The sequence below is a fragment of the Megalopta genalis genome, chromosome 6, assembly GCF_051020955.1.
Source record: "Megalopta genalis isolate 19385.01 chromosome 6, iyMegGena1_principal, whole genome shotgun sequence".
NCBI lineage: Eukaryota > Metazoa > Arthropoda > Insecta > Hymenoptera > Halictidae > Megalopta > Megalopta genalis.
In genome coordinates this window covers 16,895,681-16,914,742 of record NC_135018.1, presented here as the reverse complement: position 1 = coordinate 16,914,742, position 19,062 = coordinate 16,895,681, and the positions used below count along the sequence as shown (strand labels likewise).

General features: G+C 41.1%; 2 protein-coding genes across 2 annotated transcripts in view; one reads left to right on the top strand and one right to left on the bottom strand.

Moving 5' to 3' along the window:
• LOC117228121 (uncharacterized) overlaps positions 1-19,062 on the top strand; it is a 223,456-nt gene that overhangs the window by 118,702 nt on the left and 85,692 nt on the right. The gene's annotated exons all lie outside the window — the stretch shown is intronic.
• Positions 3,995-11,062, bottom strand: LOC117228116 (Ionotropic receptor 7c). Its single transcript, XM_033483801.2, has 2 exons — positions 10,647-11,062; positions 3,995-4,671 (listed from the first exon to the last, which is right to left on the bottom strand). Exons 1-2 carry the CDS (start codon positions 11,008-11,010, stop codon positions 3,995-3,997), a joined length of 1,041 nt encoding a protein of 346 aa, XP_033339692.2. The 5' UTR covers positions 11,011-11,062.

Sequence of the window (19,062 nt, the reverse complement as noted above, 5' to 3'; positions counted from 1 at the left end):
ATTAAAAGTTCCGAGAGCTTCGTCGGTGGTTTCTGCGCGCGCATAAAATGCGACGCGGAGACCGAACGGATTCGTTTATGCTCGATCGTGAAATGTACGCGAGCAAATAGAACCGGATACGCGTGGCGGGAGATCGATCCGCGTAAAACGCAACAAGCGTGGAGTCTTTGGTTGATTAGGCTGATCGATGAGAACGAGGATGCAACGTTTATCTCGCATCGATCGCGTTCCCGTGCTTGCACGTTGTCAAACAAGTGTGATTCCAGCCGAACAAACTGATTTTTCCTCGTCATGTTACCTTCTACGTGAACATTTAAACAATTAACACGTTCCGTGCCGAGCTTTTTTTACTCGAATCTTCACACTTTGATATTTTACTAAAACTTGATGTATTACGTGCAATATTATTAATTCTCGTACACATAACAACGTAACAAAAACTTATCAACGCCCATTCTTGCGGTGGAAATTGATTCTTCGGTTCTAAATTTCTTGTAAACAATTTGTTCAGTTCACTAAGTAAACATGCAAGCGTGTACCATCGATGGTACACGTGGCACGGAACGTGTTAAACGTACCTATTCGTTTCTAACGTTTCATATCAGTTCTATCTATTTTTCATCATTTTACGCTCGTTTGCACGTGTAAATAAGTATGCAGAAGGTTTCGCAAAAAAATTAGGGAACAAATAAAAGTAGCGCGACGCATGAGAAATTGTTATAATAATTGAATTTTCGATACTCCGATATATTAGGTCTACCGGAAAGTTCTGTCTGATAATGTCATTGCAAATTTCAGTAGATATGCACATATTCATTTCAGACATATATTTTTGAAAAATGTTGCTCACAAATTGTCATCACGCTTAATAAAGCTTTATATGACCTATGTTTACATAACATTGTTTTCTTACTTTGTGCTGTGGCGGCTACCTCCAGACCCGCCAGCAGAGGGCTCCTCTTCCCGCTAGTAGCCGATCCGCCTCGATCCGTATATATACACCGAGACTTCGTCCTACCCTTACGTCTAAGGCAAGGGCCCGCTAGGATAGCCTTACCGATGAATCCTCTAGCGGGCCCCGGACGAAACGTGTCTCCCCTTTCCTTTTCCACACTCGAAACGCCGCCAAAGTGCCATAGAATATACTGACAAAGTTTCAACATTAAAACCTGGGACACCCTGTATAATATACAATTCGAATGCATATGTGTTTCCGTGTGGAGGATCGTGTAACGAAAAAAAATTGTTTTCTCCGACCGGAATCGCGTTTTAGACCACTGCACACACCGGTCAGGAGCCAACGAAGCTCCCGTAAAATTCGGTGGGACGCGTTTTACGACGATGCGCTTCGTAAGACGCGCGCAAACACTGGCGAACGATTGCGAAACTGCGAGAAAATGTCCTAGGCTTACGTGACGCAATACCAACGTGGACCTTCGAAAGCCGTTTCCAAGGGCAATTTGGTGTACGGAGACGCGAACGGAGTCGCCCGCACGCTGCTCGCGCGAATTTCTGTCCCGCGTTGCGTCACACCGCGGAGAAAATAGCGCCAGAAAAATCGAGAAAGTCGCCGAGAGGGAACACTGTATGCGCGCGGAACATGCATCATTGGCTACGTGAGCGCATTACGGCTCGTTGTCGCCCGCGTTGCAAGTCTCTCCAGCGCGGAACGAAATTTAAAGGTGTAAGACGAGTTCGAGAGAAAAGCCGACGGGGTCTCGCAGGAAAATTTGATTTATTCCTGTGAAAATCGAATGTGAGACGGTGATCGTTATTCTAAAGACGTTGCGACACTTTCCCGATCTTCGGAATAACAGTAACATGTCGGGCTCGTTTGGATAGCGACGCTTATTTGAGAAAACGTTTTATTCTTTTATTTAGGTGAGGGTTCGACCGTGACTACGAGGGCGTTTTTTTCTCGGCGTTTTGTGCGATCGCGATCGATAATCTTATGTAACAAATGAGGAAGTAATTTTATCTGAAGAAATACTTTTATCGTTGCTTAATTAATAGGAATTATTAAACACAGAGTGTGCAATCGAAAAATCCTGCTAACTTTTGGGGTACGAATATTCGCTTCTCATTTTTGTCTCGTTTATCTCGCATACGTATACAAAATAACCCTGAAAAACTACGAATACATTCGAACAATTTAAAAACATCATAACACTTATTTCCAATTCGTTTTAACTGCTGGAAGAAAAACTACATCATTGCATCGCCTGTGCGTGTGTCTGTTTATTAGGTACATTTATCTTCTGCACACAAATACGGAACTCCGATGAAAACGAATACAGAAAATTTCTGCTGCGTCCAAAAGTCACCGAAATTCACGGAGAATCACATTTTCCGGATGCTCTCAATTGTCCCACGATTCCAAGATCCGGACATGCAATATTTCGACAACGAGTATCAAGAGACAAATAGCCTGGGAAATGAAGAACATCTCGAAGATAGGTTTCAGATGCTTTATGGTCAGAATGTCGTCAGTGGATTGTGAACCGATCTGATTGTCCTCGCCGAGCAGGAACACGTTGTCCAGCTTCTGTATCATGCCGATCTCTCGGTACCTAGTGACGAGTCGCCGCAGTGGTCTTCGGTAAACGTAGCCCTTTCTCGAATATAGGAACGCCGGGAATCGGAACACCGGTCTATGCATATTGTACAGCCGGAGGCGTTTGTTGCTCCTGTAATCCCAGTTCAACCTGTCCACGGTGAACTGTTGCACCACTGTTAGTCCCTTTCCCGAGAACATCGTGTCGACTGCTTCTTCCGGTTCCATCACTTTGTAGCTGTTGGAAAATATGGAAAACGTGGGACTCGATCGTACCACAACGGTAGCTTAAAATATTGTGCAATAATTGGAACGATTTTCTATCCAGATACTCTAACTGGCTGACCAGAGCGAGTCGTGATTTATTCTGGTCTCGCTTGAATCTAAGATAAGCGCTTCTCTAGGTATGCTGCTAGTGATTGCATCGCTTAGTTGGAGTATTTGGCTTTAAGACTAGAACTACCGAACCTTAAACCGCGACTAATTTATATCGTTTTATACGTAGACTGCGTATTTTATGCACTCGTGACAAAAATGACTAGGTTAAATACAAAACTGTACAAATGTTCGGGGGAATTTCAGTATATTTTTAGATTATGTGACGGTAACTTATGTGCGTGCTGAACATTTTATCGAAATCAGTTGACGTTGTTGCGAGTTATAACAAATTAGAGATATCAAAAATCGTAGTTTTAAATATATATAGTTATTATAAAAGTTAAATATATGTTATTATATATATGTTAACTATTATTATATGTATATTAATATATATAATATTAATTATTATATATATGTTAACTATTATTATATGTATATTAATATATATAATATTAATTATTATGTATATTATAATTATAATATTATATTATTATTATATATATATTAATAAACTATTATTATGTATAACTATATATTTGTTATAAATATATAGTTATTATATATAAGTTACCGAGATCTTCGATCTCTTTTTAAATTATTGCCCTAGGCTCAGACATCAAAAATCAAAAAACGAGAGTTTCTCATCGTTCTCTATCGTCCCAGGTAACGACAAAATTCAAGAAAAATGCACTTTAGCCATCGTCTAAGTAGACCAGACCTTCCATCGCCAAAAAAGAATTCAAGTCGCTCGGCCCAGTTTTAAGGAAGTTATCGCGTTTTTTAGGAGGTGTACGAACACTTTTGCGGCCCACTGTACGTCGTCGTCAACACGGAACGAACGAACTCCTCGAAGGTGTCTCGTTATCCGTAACAAGACCGAAGGACTCGAGACGCGGTAAAATCCCTGAGCGAGTTCAAAAAGCGAAAACACTCGGCGCCGTTCGTACGAATAAAGTAAACATTTTCGCGTAGCTAACGAAACCGAAAACAACCCCCGCCCGGAAGCAACACGTCCCAAAGCCTGACAAATATCTCGAAACTCGAGAAACTCTCGGAAGATTACCTCCGGCCCAAATCCCTCACGTCCCTATCGGTGGAATCGTTGAAGTAAGACAGAATAGCGGCCGGCCCGCCGAGTGGTTGCCCGGAGTCACGTAGTTCCTTGAGATTCCCGAGCAGGACCTCCGTCTCGACGTCCGCCAGCGAGCTGGTGAACGTGCTGTTATAAGCTGTGCTCAAGTAGAGAGAAAACACCATCCAGAGGAGCAGCACCAGCCTCAGCCCGAATTTCCTCGGGAGCGCGACGCTCTGCGAGAGCATGATCGAGGAGACGTACTCGAACGGGACTCGTTCCTTGATCAGCCCCATGCCGGACAGTTTGCGCAGCGCCAGCAACAACGGAACGTAGACCATCAGAAGGAGGAGCACGCACAGCCAGACGAGATAGTGGAACGGCGTCAGCAGCAGCAGGACGCCGGTCTGCACGGTCTTGAACTTGACCAAGCCGGCGAACACCATGTTCCTGTACATGTACCAGCAGACGATCTCCATGTCGTGAAAGACGGCCAAGTCCGCTGGCCGCGGACCAATTACAACGTCTATGTCGCGGCTAATGAGCTTCGCGATCGCGTCCGACCATGGCATACTGTTCCCGGCGCTCGAGTCGACGCCGATGTTGTAGTAATCCCCGAAGTGCTCCACCAGCAGCGCGCCTACAGCTCGCAGGCTCTCGTTACCTAACAGGGAATACGCGATGAGCTGTCGAAAATGTTAGCTACGAAATCGAGGGACTCGGTTCGACGAATACCCATTTCGACAGTCGCCGGGAGTCGCTCCGGCGAGTCGGATTAAATGGATCGCTGTGGGAAGCGACGGTGTTTAACATATAAAGGGACGTTCAAAGCGGATCGCGGAAAGTGCAACGGCACAGCTAATCCAGTTCGTATTTGATCGCGGCGGATTGCCAAAGGGCGATTCATTTTGCTTCGAACCGTCCGTGACATCGCGAGATAATATTAACACTTTGTCCGCCGGCCTTAGCTTAGATCTCGTCCATGATCCGTCAAATTATTTAGATTCGTGCGATGCAACAAGTTCTTCGGAAATTGTTATTTGAGAGAAAATTGTCCAGCTTCGCTTAGACAATATAACCTTGACATAAACATGATCCGTCAAATTATTTAGATTCGTGCGATGCAACAAGTTCTTTGGAAATTATTATTTGGGAGAAAATTGTCCAGCCTCGCTTAGACAATATAACCTTGACATAAACATGATCCGTCAAATTGTTTAGATTCGTGCGATGCAACAAGTTCTTTGGAAATTATTATTTGAGAGAAAATTGTCCAGCTTCGCTTAGACAATATAATCTTGATATAACTATAATCCGTCAAATTATTTAGATTCGTGCGATGCAACAAGTTCTTTGGAAATTATTATTTGAGAGAAAATTGTCCAGCTTCGCTTAGACAATATAATCTTGATATAACTATAATCCGTCAAATTATTTAGATTCGTGCGATGCAACAAGTTCTTTGGAAATTATTATTTGGGAGAAAATTGTCCAGCTTCGTTTAGACAATATAACCTTGACATAAACATGATCCGTCAAATTATTTAGATTCGTGCGATGCAACAAGTTCTTTGGAAATTATTATTTGGGAGAAAATTGTCCAGCTTCGCTTAGACAATATAACCTTGACATAACTATAATCCGTCAAATTGTTTAGATTCGTGCGATGCAACAAGTTCTTTGGAAATTATTATTTGGGAGAAAATTGTCCAGCTTCGCTTAGACAATATAACCTTGACATAACTATAATCCGTCAAATTATTTAGATTCGTGCGATGCAACAAGTTCTTTTGAAATTATTATTTGGAAGAAAATTGTCCAGCTTCGCTTAGACAATATAACCTTGACATAACTATAATCCGTCAAATTATTTAGATTCGTGCGATGCGACAAGTTCTTTGGAAATTATTATTTGGGAGAAAATTGTCCAGCTTCGCTTAGACAATATAACCTTGACATAAACATTATCCGTCAAATTATTTAGATTCGTGCAATGCAACAAGTTCTTTGGAAATTATTATTTGAGAGAAAATTGTCCAGCCTCGCTTAGACAATATAACCTTGACATAAACATTATCCGTCAAATTATTTAGATTCGTGCAATGCAACAAGTTCTTTGGAAATTATTATTTGGGAGAAAATTGTCCAGCTTTGCTTAGACAATATAACCTTGACATAACTATAATCCATCAAATTGTTTAGATTCGTGCGATGCAACAAATTCTTTGGAAATTATTATTTGGGAGAAAATTGTCCAGCTTTGCTTAGACAAAGTTCGGTCGTTGAAACGGTTATCTAGCGATCCGCGACGTTTAAGAATCTCTGGGCTAAAAAATTTCCTATCGTTTTTTGTTCCTGCTGTTTAATGATTTACAAAGTAACTCGCTTTTTTATCTAATGAAATGCGAAGAAACAGGTGAAATAAAATGGCGTATAATATGTTTGATTTGGACAGGATTAAATTTTGAGTAAATGTTGTTGACCAACGTGCGACTGCCACGCGTAGTCGTTTAAGGGATTAATAGACTTCCGGTAAATAAACTGTGTCGTTTCGACGAGATGAAACGGTAGGAAGAAATTTTACGGAAACTGTTCAGTGCCCGTACCAAAGAAGAGGATCCGATCTTTCAAATGACAGTTCGAATCGCGGAACAAACTTTGTACGTTCGTTTTCTTTCGATTCCTAGAACCCAAATATTTGTTAATTGTGCCGTTTATTTTGAAAGTGGCATAAGTCACTTTACCGTAATGAAAAGTGGTGATTTTTTAATGTTTATACGAAATTATTTATACTGAGAAATATATCAGTATCCTGAGATAACAAATACAAGTAAATCTTCTCGAAGCAAGTAAATCTTCTAGTAAATCTTCTCGAAGTAAATCTTCTTAGCATCCATATTTTGAAACGTGTTAAAACGTAAACCCTTAAATATATCGACTTAAAAACAAAGTGACTTATGCCACTTTCGAAATAAACGGCTCAATTAGAAAACAATTTTCCGGCATCAAAGTCTCGACTATACATTTTCAAATGAGCCAAGGTACTGTACGATTCTTTCACCGCGAAGTTACAACTTCTAAGTTCCAATTTCTACATCAGCCCGCTTAAGCGAGCTCTGAGTGACTTTGAAGAATTTTAACGAACAGCTGATACAAATAAAGAGTAGACGCAATTCTCCGCTTGGCCAGTAAAAATTTACGTAGGTCGGCTTCCAGCAATAAGAAGAAAGAGCTTGCCCGGTCAGAAACTTTCGCGCGCGCAAAAGGAGTTTCGCTTTGGAAGGAAGTTTTAACGAACTAATTAAGCAAGGAACGTACCAAATTGTTTATTAGAGCCGAGGCTGAGCCTCGTTGCTCGAGAAACTCGGGACGAAGCTTCTCCGAGGCGAAGTTCCGCGGCGCCTCCCGTTGCTCGATACAATCGGCCTCGTTTCTCTCAATCGGCTAATCGTCTAATCGTCGCAATTAATTCACGACAAGAGCAGGGTCGTTAAGTCGTCGCGATACATATTCAGTAGCTCGCGCTATCCGAAAATAATTGATGGGTCCCGTTTCGCGAGTGCCGTGATAAATTACCCGAATGAGAAAGCTCCGGTTTTCGGCTACTGTTCGCGACACGGCCAGCGATTTCATTGCCAAGGAGGCGGCCTTGGTAAAGAACATTTTTCAAACGCGCCGCGCGTGTCGGTGTCGTAAGCGCTGGATAAAACGAGACAATAGGGACGAGTTACTTTCCGGGAATTTTTGTCGCGAGAGACGCGCGAAACCTTGGATCGAAGCATCGTTGTAATAAGCTCGCTTATGCGGTCTAATCTAGGAGAATGCCGAACAATTTCGGCATCGCGTCGAAGCACTGCTAGTTTATGGAGCGATAATTTTCTTCTCGCTCGATCCTTTGTCGGAAAATTCACGCACAGAATTTTGAATTGATAATCGTAGCTGCAAGTTTTTTGAATTTTCGAAGCCTAATCGACAGATCGAAATTAAACAGGATGGGTTGTTTGCCGTACCAAAAAGCTTGTTAAAGCTTGTAGAATGGAAAATTAAATGCAGTTCTTGTTAGACGTGTTCGTAATTATGCGAGCCGAACTGTAGCGTCTCGTCTGTAGAAGTCTACAATAAATTAGCCTTTTTTTGTAAACATAAATATCACGATAAACGTGTAATCGCCATTTGCTTTATCAAGACTTGCATAGTATATCTAAAGTAAACATAAAAATCACTGCTGCTTTCTTTCCGCATACTACATAACATAGCGTACAATATTCTATCATCTTGTAAATATGAAATAGGTAATGACGTGAAAATAAATACAAGTTGTACGATGATAGTTTAACAATGCTTTGTGCACAAGCGACAATAGCCATTACTTTCGGATGTGTAAAATATGCGCGTTTTATTTCCAACTTTTGATGTCCAACAAATAGCAGCCTGCACTTACTCCACTTTACCGTGTGTAAAATTTAATTAAACCCAAATCGTGTCGTTCAAAGTGTGCGATTAAAAATAGAATCTATGCCGTAAGAAATCCGGCCGGATATCTGTGCCACTTCGAATACACAGAAACGTTTCTTTTTAGGATACTTTTCAAAGACGCGCACCATTTTGCTTTGAAAGCTAGAAAATCTCGTGAATTCCCGTAGTCTGTGCACGAATCTCCGCGCATCGATCGAAATTCCTTTGTCCGCCTCGAAATGTGCAATATTTCCTACGGCACTCGGGCAAGAATCACAGATCCACGACAACCACAGAGGATTTCACAAACAATGAACCTGAAAAGCCCTAACGAAGCTGTACAAAAATTGTACCCGGGACATCGACGAAACTACGTCCCCGTCCCCGTTTCGCGGAAAACGCTATACCACGAGATGTGACCGCAGTATTTCGCATTGAAAACAAGAGTTAGCCGGTTGAATCGCCCATTGCGATGGGCTCTTGAATACGACTTAAACAAAGCCAAGAGGAAATCTGATTTGCTTGATCAATGTTTAAACGAGGTCGTTGCAATAACCATCGTCGAATGGACGTCATGATGACGGTGAACGGTAATAATTTTGTCAGACCGTGTTGCAATATATAAAGATTTCAATTATCTTCGGAATAATAATAATAATAAAGCAGCTTCGAACGATTTTAAAGCAATTTAAAGCTATCTGAAACATACTAAAAGTAATTGAACTCAACTTGAAGCTGCTGACAACAATTCAAAGTGACTTAAAGCGGCTTGAAAGCAGCTTGAAAGCAGCTCCAGGACCAAATCTTAAAAGCTGTTTAAAAATTGTTTCACACGAATCTGAAGCCTAAATCGCGGTGAATCATTGGAACCACCAATCAGCTTTCGCAGGAATATGAGTCAGATCTGACTTCGAAGGAGCGGGGACAGGTGATATATGCGCCGGGAGTCCCATAGAACAGAATGGCGCATCTACCGGGTGAACGTTATAATTTTGAACTACGAACGCAGAACCTTTAACGTTGCGTCGCGTCCGTAGTTTAGAATTATAATGTACACGCGTTATACGCGCCAATGCGCGACTTATTTGAGCCGTTTATTTTGAAAGTGGCATAAGTAATTTTTTCAAAAAAATCGAGTTAATGGTAACACTAATTACAATTGAACGGTATCTTTTCATTTAAAAAAAATTTGCAATCAATAAGTTGAGAATTATTGAGATTTGTTCGAGAGAAGTTTTGCTAATTAACGGTATAACAAACATGTTTATTTTGAAAGTGGCGTAAGTCGCTGTACTCAGGAAATTAATTGCGGGGCTTAGTGTAAAAGAAATAGAAACGTGTGATAAGTGTGTGTGAAGTATTGTTTTGAATTATTTTCAGTATTTTTAAAAAAGTTGTGATTACTGGACTTATTTTTATAAGTGCGAAAGAATAGTGCAGTTTTGTAAATTATATTATAGTGATAATAATAATATAATAATATAATAGAAATGGATCCGTTATACGCTGGACCTCGTCCTGTTTCTTCAGCAAAATACAAAGACATGATGGACTTCCTTAATTATATACCCCCAATATACCACAGTTATTTTAAAAATTTGAAACAAAACACGATTTCCGAGGACTTAATCACTCCTATCGATGACGAAAATGAAATTGAACCGATGTATTTTCATAGAAATTACTTATACTTATGTTTCAAAGTGTACTAATTATTTTTGTATTTTATGAATATTAAAATAAAAAATACTTAAATCAAACCTTTATATTAAATATGTTCATGGTATAAATTATTATTATATATGTAATTTATTCAACAATTTTAGTAAATCACTGTCCTTTCAAAACATCACTTCGGTAAAATACGTCGGACAAAATTAATATATGTCAGTCATTTTTCTAAACTATTTATTTCGAAAGTGACTTAAGTCACTTTACCGTAATGAAAAGTGGTGATTTTTTAATGTTTATACGAAATTATTTATACTGAGAAAAATATCAGTATCCTGAGGTAACAAATACAAGTAAATCTTCTCGAAAGTTAGCATCCATATTTTGAAACGTGTTAAAACGCAAACCCTTAAATATCTCGACTTAAGAACAAAGTGACTTATGCCACTTTCAAAATAAACGGCTCATTTGTCTGCGGACGCTGCCACCAGGCCGAAAACACAGCTCGCTCACCCGTCACTCTGACCGTGTCCTCTTTGCGCCAGAACTTGACCGTCTCGTCCGCTACCATTCCGTACTTGACGGAGCATCCGCCCGACGGACAGTAGCGTCGGGTATCCGTCGCGAACGCTGGAATCCTGTGGACGTCGCTGTGGACCGGACTGCAGGATCCCACGGATCTCGCTGTAATCTCCTTGCCTGTCTGATTCGCACGGATCACCGTCCCGAACGGTCCGCGATCGAACACCAGGAACGCGATGTCCCGATAGCCGGCGTTCCGCAAATCTATGGCGAACGAGAGCACGTCGTCGTTTCCGGTCCTGGTAACGATCAGGTACTGCAGCGTGGTTTGCATCGGTGCAGCCGGTAGCAGCATTCCTCGGGTGCCGCGTAACCCCTCCGTCTCGATCACTACGTAACTCGGTATACGTTCGTTCATCATCAACAGCATTCGGGTAGCAATCAGAACGGTCGAGTCCTTGGAAAAGACCTTGTTGGAAAGCACGTTGTTCGATAAATACGAGATGTTTGAACAAATTTATTCTGCGATATACGCGGAGTGAGTCACCTAACGTTCGCACCCCAAATTCCTTTGTTCCGGACTGACTCACCCGAATTTTGAAAATATGTGGACAGATTTAGCAAGGTCAGTTTGTACGAGTGCGAGATGATGTGACAGCAGCGACGAATTTAACCCGAAAAAGATAACCTACGTCGCAGAGGTGCCTGCGAAGACTGTTGATTTTTGTTAATTTTTCATAGAGGTCTAGTGATTTAAGTTTAAAATTACTTAAAATATAAAAAAATATAATATAAATGCATTTTATTTTTACAATAATGCCAAACCTTTAAAATGACTAGATTAACTTAAATAAATATCCATTGTTAGTATAAAATTGACGCCTTAGAAAAGCATGCGCCTCTGAAGCGTATGGTTATCTTTTACGTACGTTGTCATATGGTTATCTTTCTAGGGTTAAGGAAAGTATGAAACGTAATGGGGACGATCTACATCGAAAACGAATAAGGAAAGATATAACACAAAATACGGATATCTTATATTCTTATCTTATATTAATCTTCTTATATTAATCTACTCTTATCTTATATCTTATATTATATATTCTTCGAAGTAAATTGTAATTTTCATTTATGGGCTTGTACCTTTATCCAGGAAATAACAATCGAAAATATCGGTTCTTTTTACGCTGTCCTTTCTCAAACCTTCTTGTTGTATAACGCAAACGTTTCAGACTTCGTGCACACGCTCTTGAGATAGTGCGCGGTAGAGGGTGACCAAAAAGTCACTCGCAATCGGAAAACAATGGGTTCCTAGGATCATTTGATGTTAGTTTCTCTTTGGCGCAAACTCAATCCGCGGCTTTGTTTACGAGTTATTAATGAAAAACAAAGCCACGGATTGCATTTGCGCCAAGGAAAAAGTAACTTCGAATAACCTCAGAAAACCCTCGTTTCCTTTTGGGACACTCTGTATAATGTAGAAAGTAAACGCTTCTTGCGTATAGATATAAACAGTCACATAATATAGTAAATTCTCCCCAATTGACGCTCAGCATTGAAACAAAAATAGACAATTTGGGAAGAGGAAATACGATTATTCGAGTTCTTTATAGTTACCGATTGTCAACAGCTATAAAAACAAGCCGCAAGGCTCGAATAATCCTAAATTGTCCATTTGTGTGTACAATCTGAGCGTCGATTAGGGAGAATTTGCTGTATTCCCGCGATTACAGTGAATTCTCTCTAATTGACGCTCAGCTTGGAAACAAAAATGGACAATTTGGGAAGAGGAGGTACGATTAATCGAGCCTTGCGACTCGTTTTTATAGTTACCGATTGTCAACAACTATAAAAACAAGCCGCAAGGCTCGAATAATCCTAAATTGTCCATTTGTGTGTACAATCTGAGCGTCGATTAGGGAGAATTTGCTGTATTCCCGCGATTACAATGAATTCTCCCCAATTGACGCTCAGCTTGGGAACAAAAATGGACAATTTGGGAAGAGGAGGTACGATTAATCGAGTCTTGCGACTCGTTTTTATAGTTACCGATTGTCAACAACTATAAAAACAAGCCGCAAGGCTCGAATAATCCTAAATTGTCCATTTGTGTGTACAATCTGAGCGTCGATTAGGGAGAATTTGCTGTATTCCCGCGATTACAGTGAATTCTCTCTAATTGACGCTCAGCTTGGAAACAAAAATGGACAATTTGGGAAGAGGAGGTACGATTAATCGAGCCTTGCGACTCGTTTTTATAGTTACCGATTGTCAACAACTATAAAAACAAGCCGCAAGGCTCGAATAATCCTAAATTGTCCATTTGTGTGTACAATCTGAGCGTCGATTAGGGAGAATTTGCTGTATTCCCGCGATTACAATGAATTCTCCCCAATTGACGCTCAGCTTGGGAACAAAAATGGACAATTTGGGAAGAGGAGGTACGATTAATCGAGTCTTGCGACTCGTTTTTATAGTTACCGATTGTCAACAACTATAAAAACAAGCCGCAAGGCTCGAATAATCCTAAATTGTCCATTTGTGTGTACAATCTGAGCGTCGATTAGGGAGAATTTGCTGTATTCCCGCGATTACAGTGAATTCTCTCTAATTGACGCTCAGCTTGGAAACAAAAATGGACAATTTGGGAAGAGGAGGTACGATTAATCGAGCCTTGCGACTCGTTTTTATAGTTACCGATTGTCAACAACTATAAAAACAAGCCGCAAGGCTCGAATAATCCTAAATTGTCCATTTGTGTGTACAATCTGAGCGTCGATTAGGGAGAATTTGCTGTATTCCCGCGATTACAGTGAATTCTCTCTAATTGACGCTCAGCTTGGAAACAAAAATGGACAATTTGGGAAGAGGAGGTACGATTAATCGAGTCTTGCGACTCGTTTTTATAGTTACCGATTGTCAACAACTATAAAAACAAGCCGCAAGGCTCGAATAATCCTAAATTGTCCATTTGTGTGTACAATCTGAGCGTCGATTAGGGAGAATTTGCTGTATTCCCGCGATTACAATGAATTCTCCCCAATTGACGCTCAGCTTGGGAACAAAAATGGACAATTTGGGAAGAGGAGGTACGATTAATCGAGTCTTGCGACTCGTTTTTATAGTTACCGATTGTCAACAACTATAAAAACAAGCCGCAAGGCTCGAATAATCCTAAATTGTCCATTTGTGTGTACAATCTGAGCGTCGATTAGGGAGAATTTGCTGTATTCCCGCGATTACAGTGAATTCTCTCTAATTGACGCTCAGCTTGGAAACAAAAATGGACAATTTGGGAAGAGGAGGTACGATTAATCGAGTCTTGCGACTCGTTTTTATAGTTACCGATTGTCAACAACTATAAAAACAAGCCGCAAGGCTCGAATAATCCTAAATTGTCCATTTGTGTGTACAATCTGAGCGTCGATTAGGGAGAATTTGCTGTATTCCCGCGATTACAGTGAATTCTCTCTAATTGACGCTCAGCTTGGAAACAAAAATGGACAATTTGGGAAGAGGAGGTACGATTAATCGAGTCTTGCGACTCGTTTTTATAGTTACCGATTGTCAACAACTATAAAAACAAGCCGCAAGGCACGAATAATCCTAAATTGTCCATTAGTGTGTACAATCCGAGCGTCAATTAGGGAGAATTTGCTGTATTCCCGCGATTACAGTGAATTCTCTCTAATTGACGCTCAGCTTGGAAACAAAAATGGACAATTTGGGAAGAGGAGGTACGATTAATCGAGCCTTGCGACTCGTTTTTATAGTTACCGATTGTCAACAACTATAAAAACAAGCCGCAAGGCTCGAATAATCCTAAATTGTCCATTTGTGTGTATAATCTGAGCGTCGATTAGGGAGAATTTGCTGTATTCCCGCGATTACAATGAATTCTCCCCAATTGACGCTCAGCTTGGAAACAAAAATGGACAATTTGGGAAGAGGAGGTACGATTAATCGAGCCTTGCGACTCGTTTTCATAGTTACCGATTGTCAACAACTATAAAAACAAGCCGCAAGGCTCGAATAATCCTAAATTGTCCATTTGTGTGTACAATCTGAGCGTCGATTAGGGAGAATTTGCTGTATTCCCGCGATTACAGTGAATTCTCTCTAATTGACGCTCAGCTTGGAAACAAAAATGGACAATTTGGGAAGAGGAGGTACGATTAATCGAGCCTTGCGACTCGTTTTTATAGTTACCGCTTGTCAACAACTATAAAAACAAGCCGCAAGGCTAGATCAATCGTACCTCCTCTTCCCAAACTGTCCATTTTTCTGTACAATCTGAGCGTCAGTTAGGGGAAATTTACTCTACGTCTAAGGTTTTATTCCATTGTTCGACACATGTAATCTGTGAGTTCGTACAGACCTTAACAATCTTATCCATCAAGGTCCCTGTCCCGTGGGCTATCAAGTCGATCCTCCTCTCAGGGTTGAACAGTCTCCTCGCGGTATCGTTCACGCAGGAAACGATCGTCTCGATCTGTTGGGAGTTGTTTCGATCGAGGAACTCGTATTTCCCATGGGCGTGCCAGATTAGACACGCTAACAGATGGATATTGATGAACTTGGCCAGCATACCGGCACCGGTTTCACACGTATCCGACCGGCGGAGGAGTTCGACGACGATACAAGTTGGGAATGAGAGCCGGAAAAACTGCGGAAAGGAATATATATATATATACATGTATGTACGGGCGTGATTTTATCGGCGCCGTGGAAATTGATGTACCGTTCCCGGAAACCTCGATTACAATGCTGTCGATTGTCGAGATCTTTATCTTGGGGTTTATGGCACACGCGTTCGTTCCGGCGCGCTCGTTCAAAAGCGTTGCCGGGATAATTGTTCGACCGCGATGCTTGATAAGAAAATTGGAAAATTGCCGGGAAAATGTCTGCCGCAGAATCTTCGAGCAATAATATTTTGCTTCCAAGAAGCCGGCCAACTTTCATCGCGTTTGAAGTGGTTCCGCCGAGCTAGTTTTTACGTCGCTTTAGGATCTTTTGTAGAAGGGATTACTGTTTTCCACCTGGTTGCCTGCGAAGGAAAATATGAGAATGGCACAAAGAGAAAGATAACGGAAATAAGCTTTTTATTAGAGCGATTTTTATCGTGCGGTGATTTTAACTGAAGTTTGCCCTTTTGAAATGGGAATTAATGTTCGGGCACCGTGCTCGTTTTGCACGAGTTTTCTTCCGTGAGAATATCGAAGAGCGCGGATTTCTAACTGCCTCGAGAAAAAGGCGAAGAAAAGTACTTCGTGTCGTGAGAATCGTAAATTCGCTGTTTTACGAGATCGAATTACGTTCCTCTTATCGTATTACATAGATCGTTTAATTGAGCTTCTTCTGAATCTTAGTTGCCGGGTCTTGTACACCTTGAGTGCAATTAATGAATCTAACCGACGGCGGAAGCCGCTTCAAAGCCGCTTTAGAAGCATCCCCGACCATTAATTAGTTCAATTAACAGTATCGAGAGCGTGTAAGATCCAGCGGTTTCGATCTTGGATAAATTCAACCGATGTAACGATTGCGTAAAAATACCTTTTGTCAATGAAAGCTTGCCGTCGAAAGCAGCGGAACGCGCATGATCTAGTACGATTCTATAACTATATTTATTAATGTTATATAAATAATAGGCGCCAACGAATAAAGTACATTTACAAAATTTAATTAATGTTTCGATCCATGCCCGACTCGAAACATTTTTATCTTTACTTTTTATCAGGAAAAGAATCGTCGTAGAACGACGAGAAGAATTCAAATAACTATCGAATCAGTAATTTATCGATCTACGAAACGATCTATTTCAGGACTGTGCGAATCTTCATTTCTCCGGTGGAACATCGTATTATCCACGCGCTTGGACTCGTTCCAACAATTACGAGTTGTGCATAATCATTTAATTGTCGTCGGCTGACCGAGCACTCGCGTGAAACAGCCGTCATTCAATAAACCCGGCCGGCGATCGTAACTACGGTCCATTGAACTATATCGCGGGCAGCGTGAAAACACGGGCGTCCCGCGTGAGATGCAGTTGGAAAGTCGATTGCGTGCACTCGTGCGCGCACGTGCACACGTGTCGGTGCGTGAGAGGCTGGTGCACTCGCACGTGTCCCGACACATGAGCGAGCCGTGTAGACGTCGATGCGCGGATCCCGTTTAAAATGGGAATCGTCCGTGACCCCGCGCGATGCAGAAGCCGCACGAGCTCGGGTGCAAGTGCAGGGTCAAGTGCAGCAGGCAGCTCGCCAACCCCGTGACTGCTTCGCCCGTTCCGAAAGACCGTGTTCGCGGCACGTGTGATCAGGTTCCCGACCGAAACATCGGTCAAACTCGATTCGAAACTCTTTCGAACGTCCGTAGAGGGATTATCGAATAAACGTAAAGTGATTTATCGCTCTCTATAGCGAGCCAAGGATTCAGCCGTCCGTTTTCGTCCTCGCTGAAAGTTGCGAGCGTTCGCAAGTTTAAACTCCGCAGATACGGGCGAACTTTTAAAGAACGATGTTTAAGCAGATTTTCGAGAAGTAGATTTTAGAGCTCGGCTATAGTAGCGATTTTATACATTTTTATATGTATATCGAATGAGACCTTTTTGCCTCAATGGTTTCGTCCATAGAATCGAGTCTTTTTATTTCCGTAATCTGCTGTATATAATAAAGTAATTTCATTTTAATAGAACGACGTGTATACAGAGTGTCCAGAGAGGTTGGGACCAAACTTATAATACGTGTATACTATCAAAACTATATTTAACATTGAATCCACCGACCACTAGAAGTGTGTTGTTTTATAAGTATGACAAGATTGAATGTATTCAGATGTTTCATGAATTTTATTATAATGTACGCTTGGATTTAGAAATCGATTCAATAATCCCCTATAAAAGAGTCTTTATAACGTCAAGAATCTTGAAATCAAAAAATGCGAATCCGGTCAAAATGGCCGTTTGTGGTTGGTTTAGTGTCAAATGAGACCTTTTTGTCTAAATGGTCTCGTCCATAGAATCGAGTCTTTTTATTTCCGTAATCTGCTGTATATAATAAAGTAATTTTATTTTAATAGAACGACGTGTGTACAGGGTGTCCAGAGAGGTTGGGACCAAACTTATACTACGTGTATACTATCAAAACTATATTTAACATTGAATCTACCGACCACTAGAAGTGTGTTGTTTTATAAGTATGACAAGATTGAATGTATTCAGATGTTTCATGAATTTTATTATAATGTACGCTTGGATTTAGAAATCGATTCAATAATCCCCTATAAAAGAGTCTTTGTAACGTCAAGAATCTTGAAATCAAAAAATGCGAATCCGGTCAAAATGGCCGCTCGTGGTTGGTTTAGTGTTAAACATGTCAAGTCGCTTCTATTCGAAGTCGAACTACTGTAACGCAGTTAACAGAGTGCAACGGATAATACCGCGACTTGAAACATCACTTAAAACTGTCTCGCACGGAATAAACCGTCTAACGTTGTGAGAAAATAAGAGGAAATAGATTGATGTAAAATAGCCGATCTGATCTGGCTTTCAGAGAACATGAATTCAAATAGAATAGTTGATTCGAACACCGTTCGAGAACCAATAGGATATTAGCTATTCGAAATGGTATTTGCGCATACCCATCTCGGCGAAATAAGGAAATGAAAGAGAGAGAGAGAGAGAGAGAGAGAGAGAAAGAGAGTGAGGGTGAGAACGAGAGGAGAGGAAGTTTCGATCCTCCTTTGACCGAAAAGGCGTGAGTTATTTTTCAATCGGACTGGAAGTGGCTGCGAGTTCGGAGAGTACGTTTCTACGACCGTCGAGGTATTGATCCGCGGCGATTCAACACGGGAAAAACTTCCTCGAGAGTTATAAAATTCTTTCTTCCCTCATTTCTGCCTGACCGCCTCGGGTAACCTCTTCGATACACAGTCGGGACAATTAAACGACTCGAGCAGTGCGCGAGCTAATCGAACTTAAGGGCTATCAGGACCGCCAGTGCTCGAGTCTGAAACGACCAGACAGACAAAGAGAGAGAGAGAGAGAGAGAGAGAGAGAGAGAAGAAAGAGAAAAAGAGAGAGAAAGCGCGCACGGTTTTACGATGCACTAGCGATATTAGCATACGTTTGTTCGTTCACGTTGCGTGATGCTTTTGTCTGGCCGGCTCCCAGTCGATGTTTAACTGGGCTGAATTTATAGCCGGCCTTCCAGACTGCGACATTTTTCCCGATAAATTGTCGCGTACAGATTTTAAACATCGTCCCTCCCTCGGCTAATTTGCTTCCAGCCGTCAGATACAGGTGGCAAAGAGTTAAATTTGTCGAGGAAAGCAAACTTCCATATTATCTTACAGATAATATGGAGGAACAATAACAAAGTTTAATTTGAATGAATGCCATGAACGTCTG